General features: G+C 32.7%; 1 protein-coding gene across 1 annotated transcript; it reads left to right on the forward strand.

Annotated features, from left to right (window-relative positions):
• The first annotated feature begins 3,895 nt into the window (after positions 1-3,895).
• Positions 3,896-12,847, forward strand: LOC106780280 (transcription factor GTE8). The gene is made up of 11 exons (XM_014668551.2): positions 3,896-4,278; positions 4,551-5,867; positions 6,000-6,048; positions 6,135-6,266; positions 10,715-10,785; positions 10,928-11,000; positions 11,417-11,497; positions 11,578-11,693; positions 11,785-11,851; positions 11,948-12,078; positions 12,164-12,847. The coding sequence occupies exons 2-11, from the start codon at positions 4,623-4,625 to the stop codon at positions 12,431-12,433; spliced, it is 2,235 nt and encodes a 744-aa protein (XP_014524037.1). The 5' UTR covers positions 3,896-4,278; positions 4,551-4,622; the 3' UTR covers positions 12,434-12,847.
• Positions 12,848-17,760: the final 4,913 nt, after the last annotated feature.

The raw sequence follows: 17,760 nt of genomic DNA on the forward strand, positions 1-17,760 counted from the left end.
ATGAGTTGATTGAAAATATGGTTACAAATGATAATGAGATGCACAGTGAAAGGACTCAACTTCAACAGAAATGAGTTCTTCAATTACAATCTCAAGATGCTCTATTGGATCATAATAAATTTATGACTCAACAACTGGAGACTTTGATGAAGAAAATCTCTCAATTTCAAAAAGAGTTGCAGAATGTTTCACAAGTTCAACAACTTTGTGAGCTATGTGGGTGAGATCATATTAATTGTCAATGTGCTATACTAGCCAATACCTAAGAAGAATTCAATTTTATGGGTAATTAGGGTCGCCCAAGTAATTACAACCAAGCGTGGAAACCTCATCCAAGTATGGGTCAAGGGCAAGCTGGGCAATTCAATAGACCACCACAACAACAACTAGTGGGCTTACCTAAGGTTATGTGTTAAAGGGGGGGGGGGGGGGCAGACCCCAAGCACACCTCTCACTCTCTCATTTTACATTTTTCTTCACTTTGGACAACAAGGGAGAGCTCCCCCATTTTGGGGTTTTAAGTTTTCATTTAAATTTCCATGCACTTTCAATTCCAGAATTTAATTTCGATTTTCCACTATGTTATCTTCTCTTATGCTTGCAATGTAGATTTTGCTCATTCAATTTCATTGTCATTTTCGCATTGCATATTTAGTTTGGGTTCATTTTCATTCGTTTTATTGCGTTTTGATTTTGTTTTACTTCGTTTGATTTCGTTCTAGTTTGTGAATTTCGTTTTCCAACTTGTGCATTTCGTTTTCCAGCTTATGCATTTCATTTTCCAGCTTATGCATTTCGTTTTCCAGTTTTGAATTGAATTCATGATGTTTATGGAAGCTTAATTTTGTGGGTTGGTGATTAGTTAGGTTGCAGAGGTTTCCTTGAGATTATTGGAGCATAATTGTGATTCTGTTTTGAGTGCCCTACATAAATGTAATATGTTATGTGCAGTTGGTCCTCGCTTAGTGGTCTAATTCAAGCATAATAATCTTCACTTAGTTGATTACTGTGTGTGTACAAAATTGATGAATCTGTGATTGGAAATAAGTGCAATTGAGCTAACACCAACCTGTCTTTAATCTGACTTTAATTCTGTGTTCATTCTGTGTGTTAATTATTGGTACCAGTGAGGTATGGTTTGAAGAGTATAGCGCAGCGGAATTAAACTTAGAGTAAGCGGAAAGCGTGTTCGGTCACCTTTTTAAAACAAGTTGGTCCTTTTTCGAAAATCAATTTTCTTTCAGAAAATTTATCAAACAGTTGATATGCGTAAACAATAAAAAGTGTAGGGAAACAGAAAAACACACAAGTATTTTTATACTGGCTCGATTCAACAGAATCTACGTCCAGTCGTTAATCACTGCAAAGAATGATTAACAGTTCCACTAAAAAATATTTCACAGATTACAATAGAAAGTGAATAAGAATTGATAAACCTTCCTTCGTCGAACGAACCGGAAGAATGACACTCAGCCAACTGGAAGAGAACCGCTCTGGCAATCGACCAACGATTCGCAAACTTCTCCTATTCACGAGACCAGGCAGAGCACCTTGCTAACTCGAAGAGAGCCTGCTCCGACTATCGACACACGATACGCGAGCGTCTCCTATTCACGAGACCAAGCAAGGGAACTTTGAACAAGCTACTGAGAACTTCCTCTGACAAACAATATTCTTCTGAGCTTTCAGTTCAAGAACATTGCATTTGAATTTCTTTGAAACCCTACATATAGCCATTTGCTCTGAATATCAAAGGTCAAGTCCCAACTGCCACGAATAATCGATTATTGTAAGTGATAATCGATTATTTAAGTCCGTTACAGGTTTTTCAAAATGTGATAATCGATTATATGAGATGATAATCGATTATTCCTTAAGGACTTGTGATAATCGATTATTGCTTGTCCATAATCNATTATTCTAGTAGAAAATTCAANTGATAATCGATTATTGCCTGTNCATAATCNATTATTCNAGTGGAGAATACAAGGTTTACAAATTATTTAAGATTTTCCTACTATATTCAATTTCTAAAAGTTGCTTTTAACTAATTCTAATGTTTTCTTCAAATAAAACTTCTTGCAGCATCATCAAAACAATTCTTCAAGATTTACCAATACTCCTTATTGGTAACATTAATCAATTCATTCCATTTCACAAAACCACTTTCGAAACCCCTCCCTACCACATGTTCGACTTTATTCCTACATTTGGTCCTTGAGAGACGATCTAGGGGTCATTCTCCTAGTCTATACTGCATTTAAATTGCATATTAATTTGATTCAGGTACGACCTTAATCAATGACTCTTTTGGCCGTGTGATGCAGGAAAGAGGTTCTCTTTGGCTGTGTGATACGGGAAGGGGGTGTCGTGTGATTCGTACTGAATTGGTTATGATGATTAGGTGGTGTGGTAGTGTAGGGGAAATAGACTATTAAGTTGTGATGATGATGAATGACTGTATTTAAGTTGTTGTTTTGTTGTGGATGTGTTATTATTGCGATGAAGGTGTAACATTTGTTAATTATATTATTATGTTTACTATGATTGATCCTCAATTAGCTCACCCCTATATTTGTTGTTGTGATTTCCATTTGCGATGATCATTGTATAGGAGCAAATGATCATGTAAATAATTTGGATGTGGTCACGATGAACGAATTAAGAGAATTGAAAAATTTATGAGTTTATTTTAAATAAAAATATTTTATTGAAAATTTTATTTTGTAATCAACTCGAATTATGGTTTAATTTTGGTTAATTGTAAAGATTTGTTGAATTTAGATTTTCATAATGATAAAATATTTTAAAAATTTAAATTTTTAGTCGTGACATCCCAACAAATTTCAGTATTACATATATAAGATTTGTCTTATTTTAGGTTTAGTTTATTTTTTAATTTTATCTTTTAAATATTTTTAGAAAATTAAAATAAATATTTTATCAATATTAATTTTTAAGTGATTGTTTATTTAAATTTAATATTTTTTAATTTGATCCTTTGTTTTAAATTCAACCATTTTTAATCAAAAAATTACGTACAAAACAAATAAAAATTATTTATATTTAATTTTTTAATTATAATAATAATAATTTTATTATTTTTATTATCATAAAAATAAATACAAATGCGCATGAACTCAATAATAATAATAATATATAAATAGATATAAATATAGATTATCAATACGTAAACAAATATTTACTTTTATGAAACGGTTAGGTTTTTTATAAAATAAATATTAAATTAACTAAGTTATTTAACTTTTAATTAAACTTCTAAAAAAGTGTATTTAGTGATGTTTTAAATTTTATTTAATGAAATATTTCATTTTTAATACTATTTTAATAACGACCTAATTAACTTCTAGAAGTTTTGACAAGACCACTGAATCAATATATAATCTGTGTAGTTCATATACATAGGCAAAATCTTACAAACAACTCTCAAAATGTATTATTACAATTATAATGAATTAGTAAAAATACACGCAGCCAAGTGTATACTTTTTTTTTTCTTACTATAATAAAAAATATTAAAATAAAAATTATTATTAAAATTATAAAATGCAGTTCTAAAAAATAATTATAAAAATAAATAAATTTTATTATTTTTATAATTTTATCGCATTTTCATAAACTAAAATAATAAAAGAAAGTTAATTAAGTTTATGTATATATATAAATATAAAAGACAAAATTACAAGATATAGTGTATACTAAAAAAATTATTTATTAATGGTAGGCATTAATCATTATCATTATAAAATACAGTATCAAATCAAATCTCAATCACAAGTCTCAACCTGGGACGTATCGTATCCGTCAACTGTACTTGAATCCTATGGCTAAGATGCTTCATCAAGATATGCAAATTGCAGTGCAAGGGATTGACGAAAGAGAGGGGCGGCATTGTTATTTTACTATTTAAAGGAGACGAGAGCTTTACTCTGAACAATAAAGAAACTGCTATTCGCCTCACTCTCGTCTCCTCCTAGCCAATAACCTTTTTCTCATCATCTCTTTTTGCTTCCTCTTGCAACGACGTCGTTCTCTTCTTCTTTGCTCATCCCACGTGCTTATTGCTTCTGGTGAAACGCGTACAACTTTTCTCGTTTTTCTCAGCTAGGGTTCACTCCTACGTCGATCTCTCACCCTTGCTCGTTTAGTGTGCCTCTTCCAGTTTGAATTGCCACAATTTTGAAGCTAGGGTTCTTCTGAATATTAGGAACTCCTTCGAGTTTCATTCAGCAAGCTGCTGCTTTCAGTTAGTAGCTGGTAATTTGATTTGGGGTTTGAGCCCATTTGAAATTAGCCTCTGTGGTGGAAGCTTTGTAGCTACCTTCTTGTTACATGTTACTATTGTTGCTTTTATGGTTTTAATGCTTAGACTTAATAAGAAGGTGCTTTGGATTTCTCTTACTGATTGAGTTTGTTTCGTTAGTTTTGGGTTCCATTATCCTTTTGTACTATTAGGGTTTCAAGTAGTGAAGATTACCGTGTTGGATTTTAGTTTGTTTCGTTAATTACTACTGTGTGATTTTCAACAGTATTCGTGAACTGCACTGGGCTGTTAGTTTTGGTTGAGGAACTGAGGATTTTGGTTAGTTGAATAATTGAACATGATGATGGCGAAGAGTAGGTTAGCTGGGGGTTATTTTGGGAATGGACTAGATAATGCTGGTGAATCTGAGGGGTCTGGTAGTTCTGGTCGGATAGACACTGAAATTACAGTTTCTGAGAATTCGAGTATCCCTGCGAGGAAATGCATTAGTTTGAATTCGAGTCGCCGTGATGCTTTTGGTGGCGCCATGCAAATTGTTCCCTTGTCCAATATGTCACATTCTCAGAGGAAAGATCTAGTGCAAAGATTGAGGTCTGAGCTTGAGCAGATTCGGATACTTCAGAAGAAAATCGAAGTGCAGAGGGCGAATGGTGTTGCCATGTCCTCCTCCAGTGATATTCTTAGTTGTAGTAATGGAAATAATGGGCATGGAGTGGAAAGGGATAAAAAGCCATCAATGTCTAGTTCTGCACCGGGGAATAAGATGAAACCGTCAGCTAATAAGAACCAGAAGGCCCGTGGATGGAACCGTGGTTCTTCTGGGAAGTTTGAGTCTGCGGTGCGAACTGCTTCACCAAACACTGCACATGCTATGCTGATGAAAGATTGTGAGGTGCTGTTGAAAAGGTTGATGACTCACCAGTATGGTTGGGTTTTCAACACCCCTGTGGACGTTGTGAAGTTGAATCTTCCGGATTATTACAGTATTATTAAGCGTCCAATGGATTTGGGAACAGTAAAAAGTAAGATAGGGGCAGGAGCATATGCTGGACCACTGGAATTTGCTGATGATGTGAGGCTTACATTTTCAAATGCAATGACGTACAATCCACCCGGGAATGATGTCCATCTCATGGCTGATACTCTCAGTAAATTTTTTGAGTTGAGATGGAAAACAATTGAGAAGAAACTGCCAAGAAATGATGCTCTGCCATTACCTGCAAAGCCAAACAATAGTGAAGGTGTGAAAACTAAAAAGCCAGCGCCTCCTTCAAAGAAGAGGAAAATTGCCTCTTTGCCCCCTCAACCTGAAATAATGCCACCTGCAAAGAAGGTCATGTCAGATCAAGAGAAGCATGATCTAGGTCGAGAATTGGAGTCTCTACTGGGAGAAATGCCTATGCATATAATTGATTTCTTAAAAGAGCATAGTTCAAATGGTAGAGAATGTGGAGAGGATGAGATTGAGATTGACATTGATGATCTCAGTGATGATACCCTGTTCACATTAAGGAAGCTTTTGGATGACTTTTTACAAGAGAATGAAAAGAACAAAACAAAAGTTGAAGCTTGTGAAATAGAGGTACATGCTTTCTACCCAACCCTTTAATAAATTTTAGCTAGTATCATGTTGTGTGTGAATTATGCACATTTCCATGATGAGATGCCAGTCTTACACCTGATTTGACTTCTGGACATCTGTTTTCTGTTGCAGGTGCTGAATGATTCTGGACCAAGCAATTCCTCACTACAACCATTTAAAGGTGGAGTCTGTGTTGCGTGCACAAGAGTCTGAACATATGCTGTATTTGCTTTTGCATTTAAACTTAATTTCGTTCTACTTGTATAGGTAATGAACCAGCTGATGAAGAAGTGGATATTGGTGGAAATGAGCCTCCTGTGTCTAGTTATCCTCATGTGGAGATTTTGAAGGATACAACTTACCGAATGAACAAATCCCTAAGCCCAGGCAGCTTCAATGGTAAGTAAGACTAAATTTAGCTATGATGATCTTGAATAATTTGAGTAATTTGTGACTTCGATCCTTTTTCTGTGAATATTGTTAATTAAGATAGATCTGGTACATGATATGGGAACCGTTTTATTATTTAATTAAGTTTTCACCCTAAATCTTGCTTTCAATTTCCTGTAAGGGTTTTAAACCACTTGAGATAAATAGAGAAAGTATATTTTAGAGAGCTTTTCCCATTCTCTCTTAGGTTCTCATATTTATATAGAAACTGTAGAATAATATGAGATAATAGGGAAGAGAGAAAAGAGTAGCAAACAAGTAAAGACACCTCTTGGACCCTAGGTACAAGTAGGTACAACTCAAACAACTTTTAATAAGCCTATTTTAAGCCCCTATTCTAAACCTATTCTAACACTCTGCTTCAAGTTGGCCCTTACAAATTGTAGTACCAAGCTTGGAACAAATAAATTAAGTCTAAAGCCATCTTAAGGATTTTGTTAATTCATCTGCAAGTTGATAATTTGATTTGTATAACTAAGTACAAATTTTCTAGGACAACAACTTTTCTTGAATAAAATGATGGTAAATCTCTCTGTGTTTTTGGTTCTCTTGTGGAACACAAGATTGGAAGTAATGTGGAGAGCTTCTTGATTATCACAATATGTTTTCTTTTGTTCTCTGTCACAAAATTTTAGTTCTTGGTGGAATTGTTCTACCATCACAAGTTAGCAATTGAGAGACACCATTTCCCTATATTCAACTTTAGTAGTTCGCATGCAACTACATTTTTTTTTCTTGTTTTGCTTGGAAATAATATTTCCTCCAATGAAAAACACAATATCATGTAGTAGAGCATCTGTTCATAGGAGATACTACCCAATCAACATCACAATGCCTAGAGATCTGGATATTTCCTTTATCTTCATATAACAAACCTTTTCTAGGAGTGTTTTTAGGTATCTTAGAATACAAATGACAACATTCCGATAATCAATACAAGGAGTTTGCACGAATTGAACAACAACGCCAACTGCACAAGATAGATCAGGTAAATAGTAGCAAGATAAATAAGATTTCCATCAAGCTTTCTATTACTATCTGGGTTAGAGAAAGATTTACTTGTTTCATTATTGGGTCCAATTATAATGGCATAAACCTATCAACATCCAATTGTCTATTTCCTAAATTGAAGATCAACTAACTTATGTGTTATTATGCTCAAGAGTACTTCAAAAGTCACGACTTTTTGAATAGAAGACATGAGAGATAAAAGAAAAATAGGGAGGACACAACCTGTGATAGCTGGGAAATTTTTAAATAAGATGTAGGTTACAAGTAGAACAAGTGCCTTTTTGGATAGTAATGAGCCAGCTCGAATCATCATTATTATGGATTTTGGTATTGAGTGATGGTTGAGAAGGACTTGATGAAAGGGGACTTACCTTAGAGCACTAGACTTGCATGGGTGGGTACTAAGAAGTCGTGATAATGGTTTGGCTGGATTTTGGATGGGATTTAGGTGGGCAGGAGTAGGAGGTCCTTAGGTAGGACCTGTTGGATTCGGTAAGCACACAATATGGGAATGACGAAAGGAGTCTGGGACAAAACATATAGAAGTATCTCTTGGTTTTAGGAGAGTAACATTGATAACCTTTTTGAATGGGGAGAATATCCCAAGAAGACACTTGATGGCTTTGGCTGAGAGCTTATCCAAACCTAGAGACATATTATAAACAAAACATATAGAATCAAAAGCATGTGGAGAAATATGAAAGAGGGTCCATTTGGAAATAAAATGGAACTAGGAACTTTATTGTCAAGAGAAGTATTGATAAGAAGGCAAATAGTGAGGATAGCATCGCCCCAATGATGGCAAGTATATTGACATCAAACAATAAGGTATGAACATTTTCAACCATGTATAAGGACATGGTTGAACAAGGAGAGCATATTTTAAGTTTAAGGAAGGGTCATGACAATATATAACTTGTCCAACTGAATTTCTTCTAGTGTATCAGCTTCTAAGAACATCTTCAATTCTTCAAAATGAAATTGACTTTCAACAATAAAGGACATTATATCATGATTTGTCTGTTTGATATGTGCTAGCTTTTGGGCAGAATAATAGACCTGCTGAATGTCTTTTGCAAGAAATACTGTACCTTTTTCAAAAAGGTTGTGCATGTTTTGAAAGTTCTGAGGGCTCCGAGTAAATTGGTTGCACGTATGTTCAAAATAGAATATCAAGTTGAAAGTCCAAGTTTTGCCATTGTGCAGTATTTTCTTATGAGATCTCATAATGCATTTTTCCAAGTGATTGTGAACAAGGTTATCAAATTTGAGAGTTTACGTAAACTCGTGAGAGTCGAGTATACTCGACTCGGAAACTCGTGAGAGTCAAGTAAACTTGCAAGAGTTTACTTAAGATGAAAAAAAATTATATAAATAATATCTTAATTCAAATAAGTCTACAAAGTTATATAACTTTAAATAAATAAAAGTTATGCTTATATTCATAAAAATAAATATTGTAAAGCATAAGTATTTGGATTATTGTCATTAATTTTGATACATTTCATTAAATATATAACTTTCAAGCTCGTAGAATGGTTCCAAACTCGCGATTCTATACGATCCTACTGATCTCATAGTCGATTCTATCGAGTTTATGCAGAAAACGAGTTTACTTCCGAGTTAATTCGGAAACCATGTCTGGAAACGTACGAGTTAACTCGAGAGTTTGATAACCATGATTAAGAAACCTTTGACTAAGAAGCCAAAGTTCAATAGATATTTCATTCACGTTTAAAAGGTAAAACGAGTCTATACAAAATAAATCAATACGCCCAAAATTGGGGCGTCTACTAGTGGTTTTGCATAATTACGAATTAAAGGTTACTTATTCAGCCATAAGTCACCATTTATTCAAATGAAACACTTACCAATGTAAAATTAAACCAAGTAAATACCGAGTCTTCAAGTCTTCTCTCTCAATGAAATCATCCCATTCCCTGAAACGATACTCTTAACAATAGGCATAAAACAAGTTTCAAAAAAGGTGTTTAGAAACAGCGTTTGTTCTCTGTTGTGCAGTAGTTGTAGAACACAAGGGTATCTGCAAAATATAATCAAGTATGAACTATACACTTCATTACAATAAAAGAAAATAAGCAATCATATAATCCAACATCCATATTCAAACATTTAATTGTAGAGACAACCCAATTATTCTCAGAATCACTTGAGTTGACTCTTTGGTTCGTGGAACTGCTGAGTCTTTGATTCAATAAGGTCCATAAACTCATTTTCATATTTTGGCGTAGACATGTTTAAAATCACGTCTGCCTTCCACAACCTTGAAGGAGGTAACAACTTACACAACAATCATAAACTTCTGTGGTGATCACCATTTGGGCTTTCAAACCTCTTTATTTATAAACAAGTTCCAATAGAAAATAAACCTTCAATAATATTAGAAATAGACACTTGGGTCACCGTAAAAGTCCCTAGATTTGTTGTCAAAAACTGAAACTACATCACATCCCCAAGAAATCATTTAATCAATATGTTGGACATCCCATATTGTCCAGGAACATGGCCAAATAGCTAAATAGTATGAAACTGGGGTGAAAACTCTATTACAAACTGTTTTTATTTTTTCTTTTATTTTTTCTTTTATTTTTCTTTTTAAAGTTGAGTTAGGTCTGAAATAACGTTCCTAAATCGAATGAGAGTGTCTCCTAGATCTATTAATGGGGGCCACCCACCATCTTATCTATATGTACATAGCCTAATAGTGTTGGACATGAGGGGCATATTGGGAAAAATCCAAGTTTCACATTGGCTAGAGATGGAGCCTGAAAAAGTCTTAGTGGGGTGGGGATAGTTCATACCATATAAACTCGTTTTGTGGTGCTGATTTAGGCCTAAATGTATATTTTAAGATGATATCAAAGCTAATTCTAGTGATTTTTATTGGGTTTCTCGTTTCACCCATTGTAGGACCATGATCTACAAATATCTAGTCACACTCAAAATGAAGTTCTTGAAATGAGAAAATGTGTTAAAGATCTCACATCGCCTACAAATATGGACCAACTTAGTTTGGAAGTTAAGTGTAAATTTCATCTTATAAGTTAATTTTGTGAGTTCATACCGTCTTAACCCATATTTTAAAACAAACATAACAATTAGGTTACTCATCCCCAAAGTTTCTTAACTGATCACATCCCCATAAAATGCTTACCATGGAAATTTAGAAGAGAGGTTGTTATATTCTATGTTAACTAAGTTGCTCTTGATGGAGATATCTCATTTGCTGAGAATTTTTGTTTTACACAAGGATATGCTTCTCACCCAAGGATATGCTTCTTTTGATGGAGATATCTCATGTGCTTATTTTCACTTTTGATGTTTAATTGAAATTTTTTTATGTTAATATACTGCGTGCATTGCAGATACAGACTCTGACAGTTCTTCTGACGGTGAATGTGATGATGAAAAGTCAAGTCCAGCAAATGCAGCAAAGGTCTAGTTTGATTATTAAATGAAAGAATTTATTTTATTTAGTTATCTCTGTTTTTATTGTTTTATTGCTACTGTTAGCAAAGATCTTGTGTATGGTTTTTATTTATACATGGAATAGTTATTCATTTTAAGCTGTTCTTCAGGCACCAGAAAATATGGGTTCAGAATCTCAGTTGTCTGAAAAGACCACGGCTGCTGCTACTCTTGAAAGAAATCGTGAGTAATTGTGTTTATCATTTTTTGCAATATTGATATATAGCATGAACCACAATATGAAGAAGAGGAACTTGGTTCTTATCTCATTGTTTGTCTCATGCTTGTGTTGTATGGTTTGCTTATTCCACAATATTGTTTTCTATATATTCTTAGTTGGATACTTTTGTAGTCGGTGTCATACATACTGTACTGATGAGTAAAATGTTCCTCTTACTTTATCATATATAGTAATTGTTATGATTTATGGTCTTATTTTCATGCACCAATGATTTGATTTGAAACCATCTATTTTCCTATTGATACATGTCAGACTTGGACCGGGGACTTGGTTTCCTTGAATTGTGTTAGATTACCTTTAATATTATTATTGATTAATTTTTGTCCATATAGACTCTGACCTTTTACTTCTTACACAGAATCTGTCAGTGGGCTAGATCAGCTTGAGGATAATTCTCAGTTTAAGCCAAGTTCTTTTGATTCTGATTGCCATCAAGATGGTAAGTGTGAGTAGATTTTTGAAGATATTGTTTTATTGTTATGCAGGACAGTTACACTGATAATCTTGTCGTTGTTATAGGGGACAGTGCTCCAACTGAGAGACAGGTCTCGCCTGATAAACTTTACCGAGCTGCTGTAATGAAGAACCGATTTCTTGATACCATCTTGAAAGCTCGAGAAAAGACACTGACACAAGTAGGATAAATCACATTGTTGAGGTCATAGCATCTTAGTTTTCCTTTCGATCATTGTTGAATTTGTATGTGATTTGCTTTAATTGGGTCAGGGTGAAAAGGGAGACCCTGAGAAATTGCGCCAGGAAAGGGAGAAACTTGAGATGGAGCAAAGAAAAGGTGATTTGGGTGTCATGCTTGTGTTATAACAAGATTTACGTGCCTAAACTGGCTGTTTAATAACTAACCCTCTCTATCCAACTCATTATCGAGCAGAAAAGGCTAGGCTGCAAGCAGAAGCAAAGGCAGCCGAAGATGCTAGAAAGCAAGCAGAAGCAGAAGCTGCTGCAGAAGCCAGACGAAAAAGGGAGCTTGAGAGAGAAGCTGCTCGACAAGCACTGCTCCAGGTAAATAGCATAGTCTCACCAAAGTCATGTCTTTTCTGCTTGTTTTGTCTTGATTTTATGGGAGCATGTACGGGCATATGCGCAGATGGAAAAGACTGTTGAAATCAATGAGAATTCTCGGCTTCTTGAAGATTTGGAAATGCTTAGAGCTGTACCCGCTGAGCAATTGCCGAGTTCTGTAGATGAAACGAGTCCTGATCACTCTCAGGATGGTCTAGGTAGTTTCAAGTTTGGGAGTAGTAATCCCTTGGAACAACTAGGATTATACATCAAAGCTGACGATGAAGATGACGAAGGTGAGCCACCAAGTGTTCCAAATCCTGTACATGATGTAGAAGAGGGAGAAATTGATTAAAAGTTGTGCACATATCCTAATGAGTTGAGGATCACAGTATACTTAATCTTGATCCGAAAATAGTTCCCAAATTATTTAAGTTCTCGTAAACATTTATGTCATAAGTGGGACAGCATATTTTCTTATGGAAGCATTGTGATTCTAGAAGGGGCAAATATGAATTCAGTTTTGGGCTGTGATGGCAGTAGAGGAACAGTTTGAGCCGAAACTAAGCAATGTTTGCAATGAAAATAGAGGGTAGAGCATGGCGCCTTTTGGTATAGTAGGTTATGTTGTACAGAAGGTAGGTCTTCGAATATGTGAACATAAATTGTTGTAGCTCCATCTTTTTAGTATTTCCTGCTTGTATTTGCGTATGGCTATTCCTTTATTACAATAGTTTTGGTTAAAATTATAAAGGCAATTTCATCTTCACAACATAAATGTTTTGTTCATCTTACTGCGTTTATAACGGTGGAAACGTTTTTGTCTATAATTGCAAAACTATGTTGTTTCCTGTTTATCTGATTTATATATAAAATGCGAAAGCAAAAATCTCATTTTCAGCAAGTCCTCTTACATCAAGGATGCGGACAGTTAAAAAAATCAGCTAAATTTAGAGTTGTCAATATCGATTCCAATTATCTTAAACAAATTTTACAAAATAAATGGTGGCTGTTTGTTTATTTTTCATTTGTGATGTTCTACTAGGATCCTATGGCCGTTACTTCCTGCACTCCATTCTGGATTTTACTTCCAGAAAGACTCATTTTTTTCGAAGATACTCATCCTGGTGGAGTGAGAAAGAAAATTGTTAGGTTACAGGAAGTAGCATCCGCATCCTTTTAAGTGTTATCAGCCCAATTATCTTGAGGTTTTTTACTCGGGTGTTGGTGAACAGTGGTTCTATATAATTTCAGATTCTACAATCTGAAAATTAGATTTTTGACTTTTGAATTATATTATTAGGAAAAATCAAAAATAAGATTTTTTTTTTTTTTATATATATATGATTCAGGAAGAAACTCCATAGTTTTGATTATGTTGGAATTTCACTTGTGATTTCATTTTAATACACTTGTCATATCCCTCAAATGTAGCATTGTCGACAAAATAATCAATAGCTGGGTGGAGTGTATAGTTCAAAATCACTATTATGTCACGTTCTTTAATCTCTTGTATTACCATAAATTTCTTTATGTATTTTCTTTGCATTTTAAATTGTATAATTTAAAATATAAATTTTATATTTTAAAATACATAATTGTAATTTTTATTTTATATTTTAAATTATATAATTTAGAATATAATCTTTTATATTTAGAAAACTTTTTATTTTATATTTTTAAAATAGTGTATTTTAGATTTTACCTGGAAGTACAGGTTGAAATTAAAAAAATATAGAAAAAAAAACTTATAAGATTGATAAGGCTATTTTTAGATAATATCAAATTATTACTATTTAACTAAGACCATTTCAGTATTGTTAATAATAGTTAAAAAGTTATATAGGTTAAATTAATTTTGAGTTGTGTATTAATAAATACAATTCATTTCTAATAAATTAGTTTTTGTAAGAATTATATAAAAAATTTAGTAAAATAAAATAATAAAGATACTAATAAAAGTAAATAAATTAGCTAATAAATTTAAATAAAGAAAAAGATAAAAAAGATATAAAAGAATAATAAAAAACTATGTGGATTATTTTTCAAAATAATTTTTTTTAATTATCTAAAATTATTGTTTAACTAATTACTGTTTTAGATTTTCAAATTAATCAATGTAAATTTACAATTAATTTAACAGCATGTTAATCAATATACATTCTTAATTAAAAAGAAAAAGCTTTATAGATTAATTATAGTGAATTTTAAATTAAATATCAATATGTCTAATTATGTCTATTTGTATCAAGTAAAAAGTTAATTAATAAAAGACATTCTTAATCAATTCTTCTTAAGTTTTCATTGTGAATCAAAATAAATTCTCACAAAAGCTCATTCAATTAACTTTAATTAAAGTAGATTCTCAATTAAAATTAAAAATTCTTAGATTCATATAATTGATATGTTATGTGCAACATCCTTATTTTTATAGTATTCAACTACCATGAGATTTATCACATCTTCAATATTACAAAATAGTCAACTCAAAGAAAACCCACAAGTTGCTATTACAAATATCCATAAATAACTTAAAATAGCAAAAGGTATACTAGATCCTACACAACTATAACATATTACACTGAACCAAAAGTGTAATAGGTCTTCCAAAAACAGATGAAACTAAAACACTACATCCTACTTTATGCCTCAACTCCACTCTTCTCAGCACTTGCTCGCCAAAGACAAACTCCTAAGCTCACACCATTGAGGTGATCCTTACAAAAGAGAAGAAACAAAACAAACAAACAAATACATAAGCAAGGGTAAGCTAATATCCAAAAGGATAAAACATGGAATTTCCAAAGCATCATATAACATTTTCATTTCAACTAAGTACAACACCTAAACATATTAGACATCTAGACTCAACATCTGGATATAGTATTTAATATTGGAGCCTAGTAGGTTGTGTACTTATGGTGATCTTATCTGCTCTATAGAGCCGTTACGAAATTTGTTTTATATTATTATCACAAGGCTAATCTTTAAATGCCTTAGGTCACCAAACCTCAAGATTAGGAACTCTTGCTACTCTCACGGCATAATCCACTCGTCTCTACTTGAGTATAAGTGGTTATTAGAGTGTCAGAATAACCTCCCACTGGATCCCTACATCAATAATTACATTATTGAAACTGTCACCGTAAAATCCCCGAAAGAGTTCTATAGAATTACGCCATAAATATACATAAAAATATCTCAAGCATAAAATCATTTATAACATTTTGGCAAGTAATTATCATTTAGAATCATTTACAAGGTCAAACATTTAAGTATTCATTTGATAAATCCAAAACTCGACAAACATGTTATATCAGAAGGGTTACGAAAATATTTTTTTCATTAACACTACTCAACCCTCCCTTATAGTGAATTGGTATCAAAGCTAACCTCGCGGGGTTAGTTCTTAACAGGACTCAAGGAAATGATCCTGAAGAACTAAAAACAAAGGATACATCGTCAACCGTCCTCCCTTATTCAAGGTTGAAAAGTTCGACTACTGGAAGCAAAGAATTATTGAATTCTTTGAATCATGTCATATTGACATGTGGGACGCTGTGAAGAACGACAACTACATTCACGAAGATGAAAAAGGAGAGCCATTCTCAAGAAGCAAGTGGATTGACGAGCAGAAGCAATGGTACCTGTTAAACTCCAAAGCTCACAACTCTCTAATGTGCGCTTTGATACGCTGTCATTGAAGCTATCAAATTCGTACTACTTTACAAGAAAACTTCAATATTGTCAAGTTAGTAGTTAACAAATTAGATAAGGTTAAAGTAACCTCGAGTCATTTCCCAACAAATGCGGAATTGCTTTTCAATACTTGACTCTTATGGAGGCTATGAAAGGTAAGTAAATGTTATGCAATGCTAATGAAATTAATTTTTGCATAATGTTGTGAGTTCAATTAAACAACAAATAGGAAACTTAGAAAGAATTATAATGAAATAGGTTGATTCTTATAAATTTCCAAGATAGATTCATCATCGGTTATCCATAAATTATTGTTCAATTAATTATTGTTCGGGTTTCAAATTAATTAAAGTACATTCTTAATTAACTTGAGGACGATCTTACAATCAATCAAAGTAGATTCTGAATCAAAAGCAAGACATTTCTAGATTATTCACAATAAATTTAACCAAAGTACATTTTCAATTAAATCCTATTGCGTTTAATCATGTCTATTCTTAAATCTCGTAACCGAATTAAAAGTTAATTAATCAAAGTAAATCATCAATTAATTATAATTGAAATTCTTACCACTAATAAAAGTACATTCTCAATTAGTAGCAAAAACACGTTTAATCATATGAAAGTTTCTAAATTCAATCAAAGTACATTCTCAATCAAACCTAGAAACACTTGAACTCATATGATCAATATGCATGTAGATTTAAATACCTTATGATGCAAAATCATTACTTTTAATGTGATGTGAAAGATATAGAAAAAGGATAACTCAAATCAATAATCAAAAGAAACCAATACATTAATTCAACTTAACCTCATAATCCATAATGAAATTACTGTGGAATAGTCCTAGAAGCTTAGCCCTCCATAAATGGAGTGGAATACAAGGTAAAATAAAATGAGAGGAGTGATGGATGATTGCAAAGTAATTTATGCAACTAAAAATCACATTTTAAGTCTCTTTACTTACCAAATCCAATAAATCCAATTGTCACAATTTTATTCAAATCAACCATTTAAGCCTAATTATTCCACTAAAAACTTGAAATTAAATCTAAAATGTGGGCAAATATGCACTCATCAGCGCCACCTTTTTGAAAAAGGTTTGATGTTAAGCATAATCTTTCTCAAAAGTTTTGTCATTGAGTCACCTCTGAGCGCTAATGTGTATGATGTGATTTTCTTATGTTATGACGTGTTTGAGATATATTTATTATGGTTTTTATGTAATTTAAGATGTATTATGGTGTTTTATGGATTGATAACATTGTGTAAATGTTATGGAATAAATTTCAAGAAGTTTCTTGTGGTTATTTTTAATAGTGTATGTATTGATATAGGGATTTCGTATTAAGAGTTATCATGTCACTTTAATAACCATTCAATCTCAAGTAGAGAAGGGTGAGGTATGTGGTGAGAGGAGTAGGAGGTTTTAGTCTTGGGACTTTATTTTGCCCAAAGATGTTATAACTGACTAACCTTGTGTATGATAGGGTGAAACTCGTTTGCAATGACTTTGCAAAGTAGTAGAGACCACCACAAGTGCATAACTCGACAAAATATGATACCAATACATTTATCCGAATGGTCGAGTCTAATATGAATAATTGTATGTGTTAGGATTGTTTATATGAATGATTTATATGTGTTAATATCTCTATGGCTATTGTATGATTGTTCTTTTTGAACATTAATTTACCCTTTTCAGTATGTTTTTTTGTCTACGTGTTCTTTTGTTTGCAATGGTCACCTTAATAATGTGAATAAATGAAGAAGTAGTAATGGATTCAGAGTAGGATGAGAATGATGTAGCTATGTAGTATTAGGATAATATGGTCACGTTTATGTTCTATTTTAAAAAATTAGTATGCTCTTTAATCATTGTAATAATATCTCTAGCTGTATAATATATATATATATATATATATATATATATATATATATATATATATATATATATATATATATATATATATATATATA

Source organism: Vigna radiata, unplaced genomic scaffold, assembly GCF_000741045.1.
Source record: "Vigna radiata var. radiata cultivar VC1973A unplaced genomic scaffold, Vradiata_ver6 scaffold_171, whole genome shotgun sequence".
NCBI classification, from domain to species: domain Eukaryota; kingdom Viridiplantae; phylum Streptophyta; class Magnoliopsida; order Fabales; family Fabaceae; genus Vigna; species Vigna radiata.

Coding starts and splice junctions, on each gene's coding strand:
- LOC106780280 (XM_014668551.2), top strand. CDS start 4,623: ATGATGATGGCGAAGAGTAGGTTAGCTGGGGGTTATTTTGGGAATGGA. Junction 11,001..11,416: donor TGCTACTCTTGAAAGAAATC/GTGAGTAATTGT, acceptor CTTCTTACACAG/AATCTGTCAGTGGGCTAGAT. Junction 11,694..11,784: donor GAGAAAAGACACTGACACAA/GTAGGATAAATC, acceptor TAATTGGGTCAG/GGTGAAAAGGGAGACCCTGA.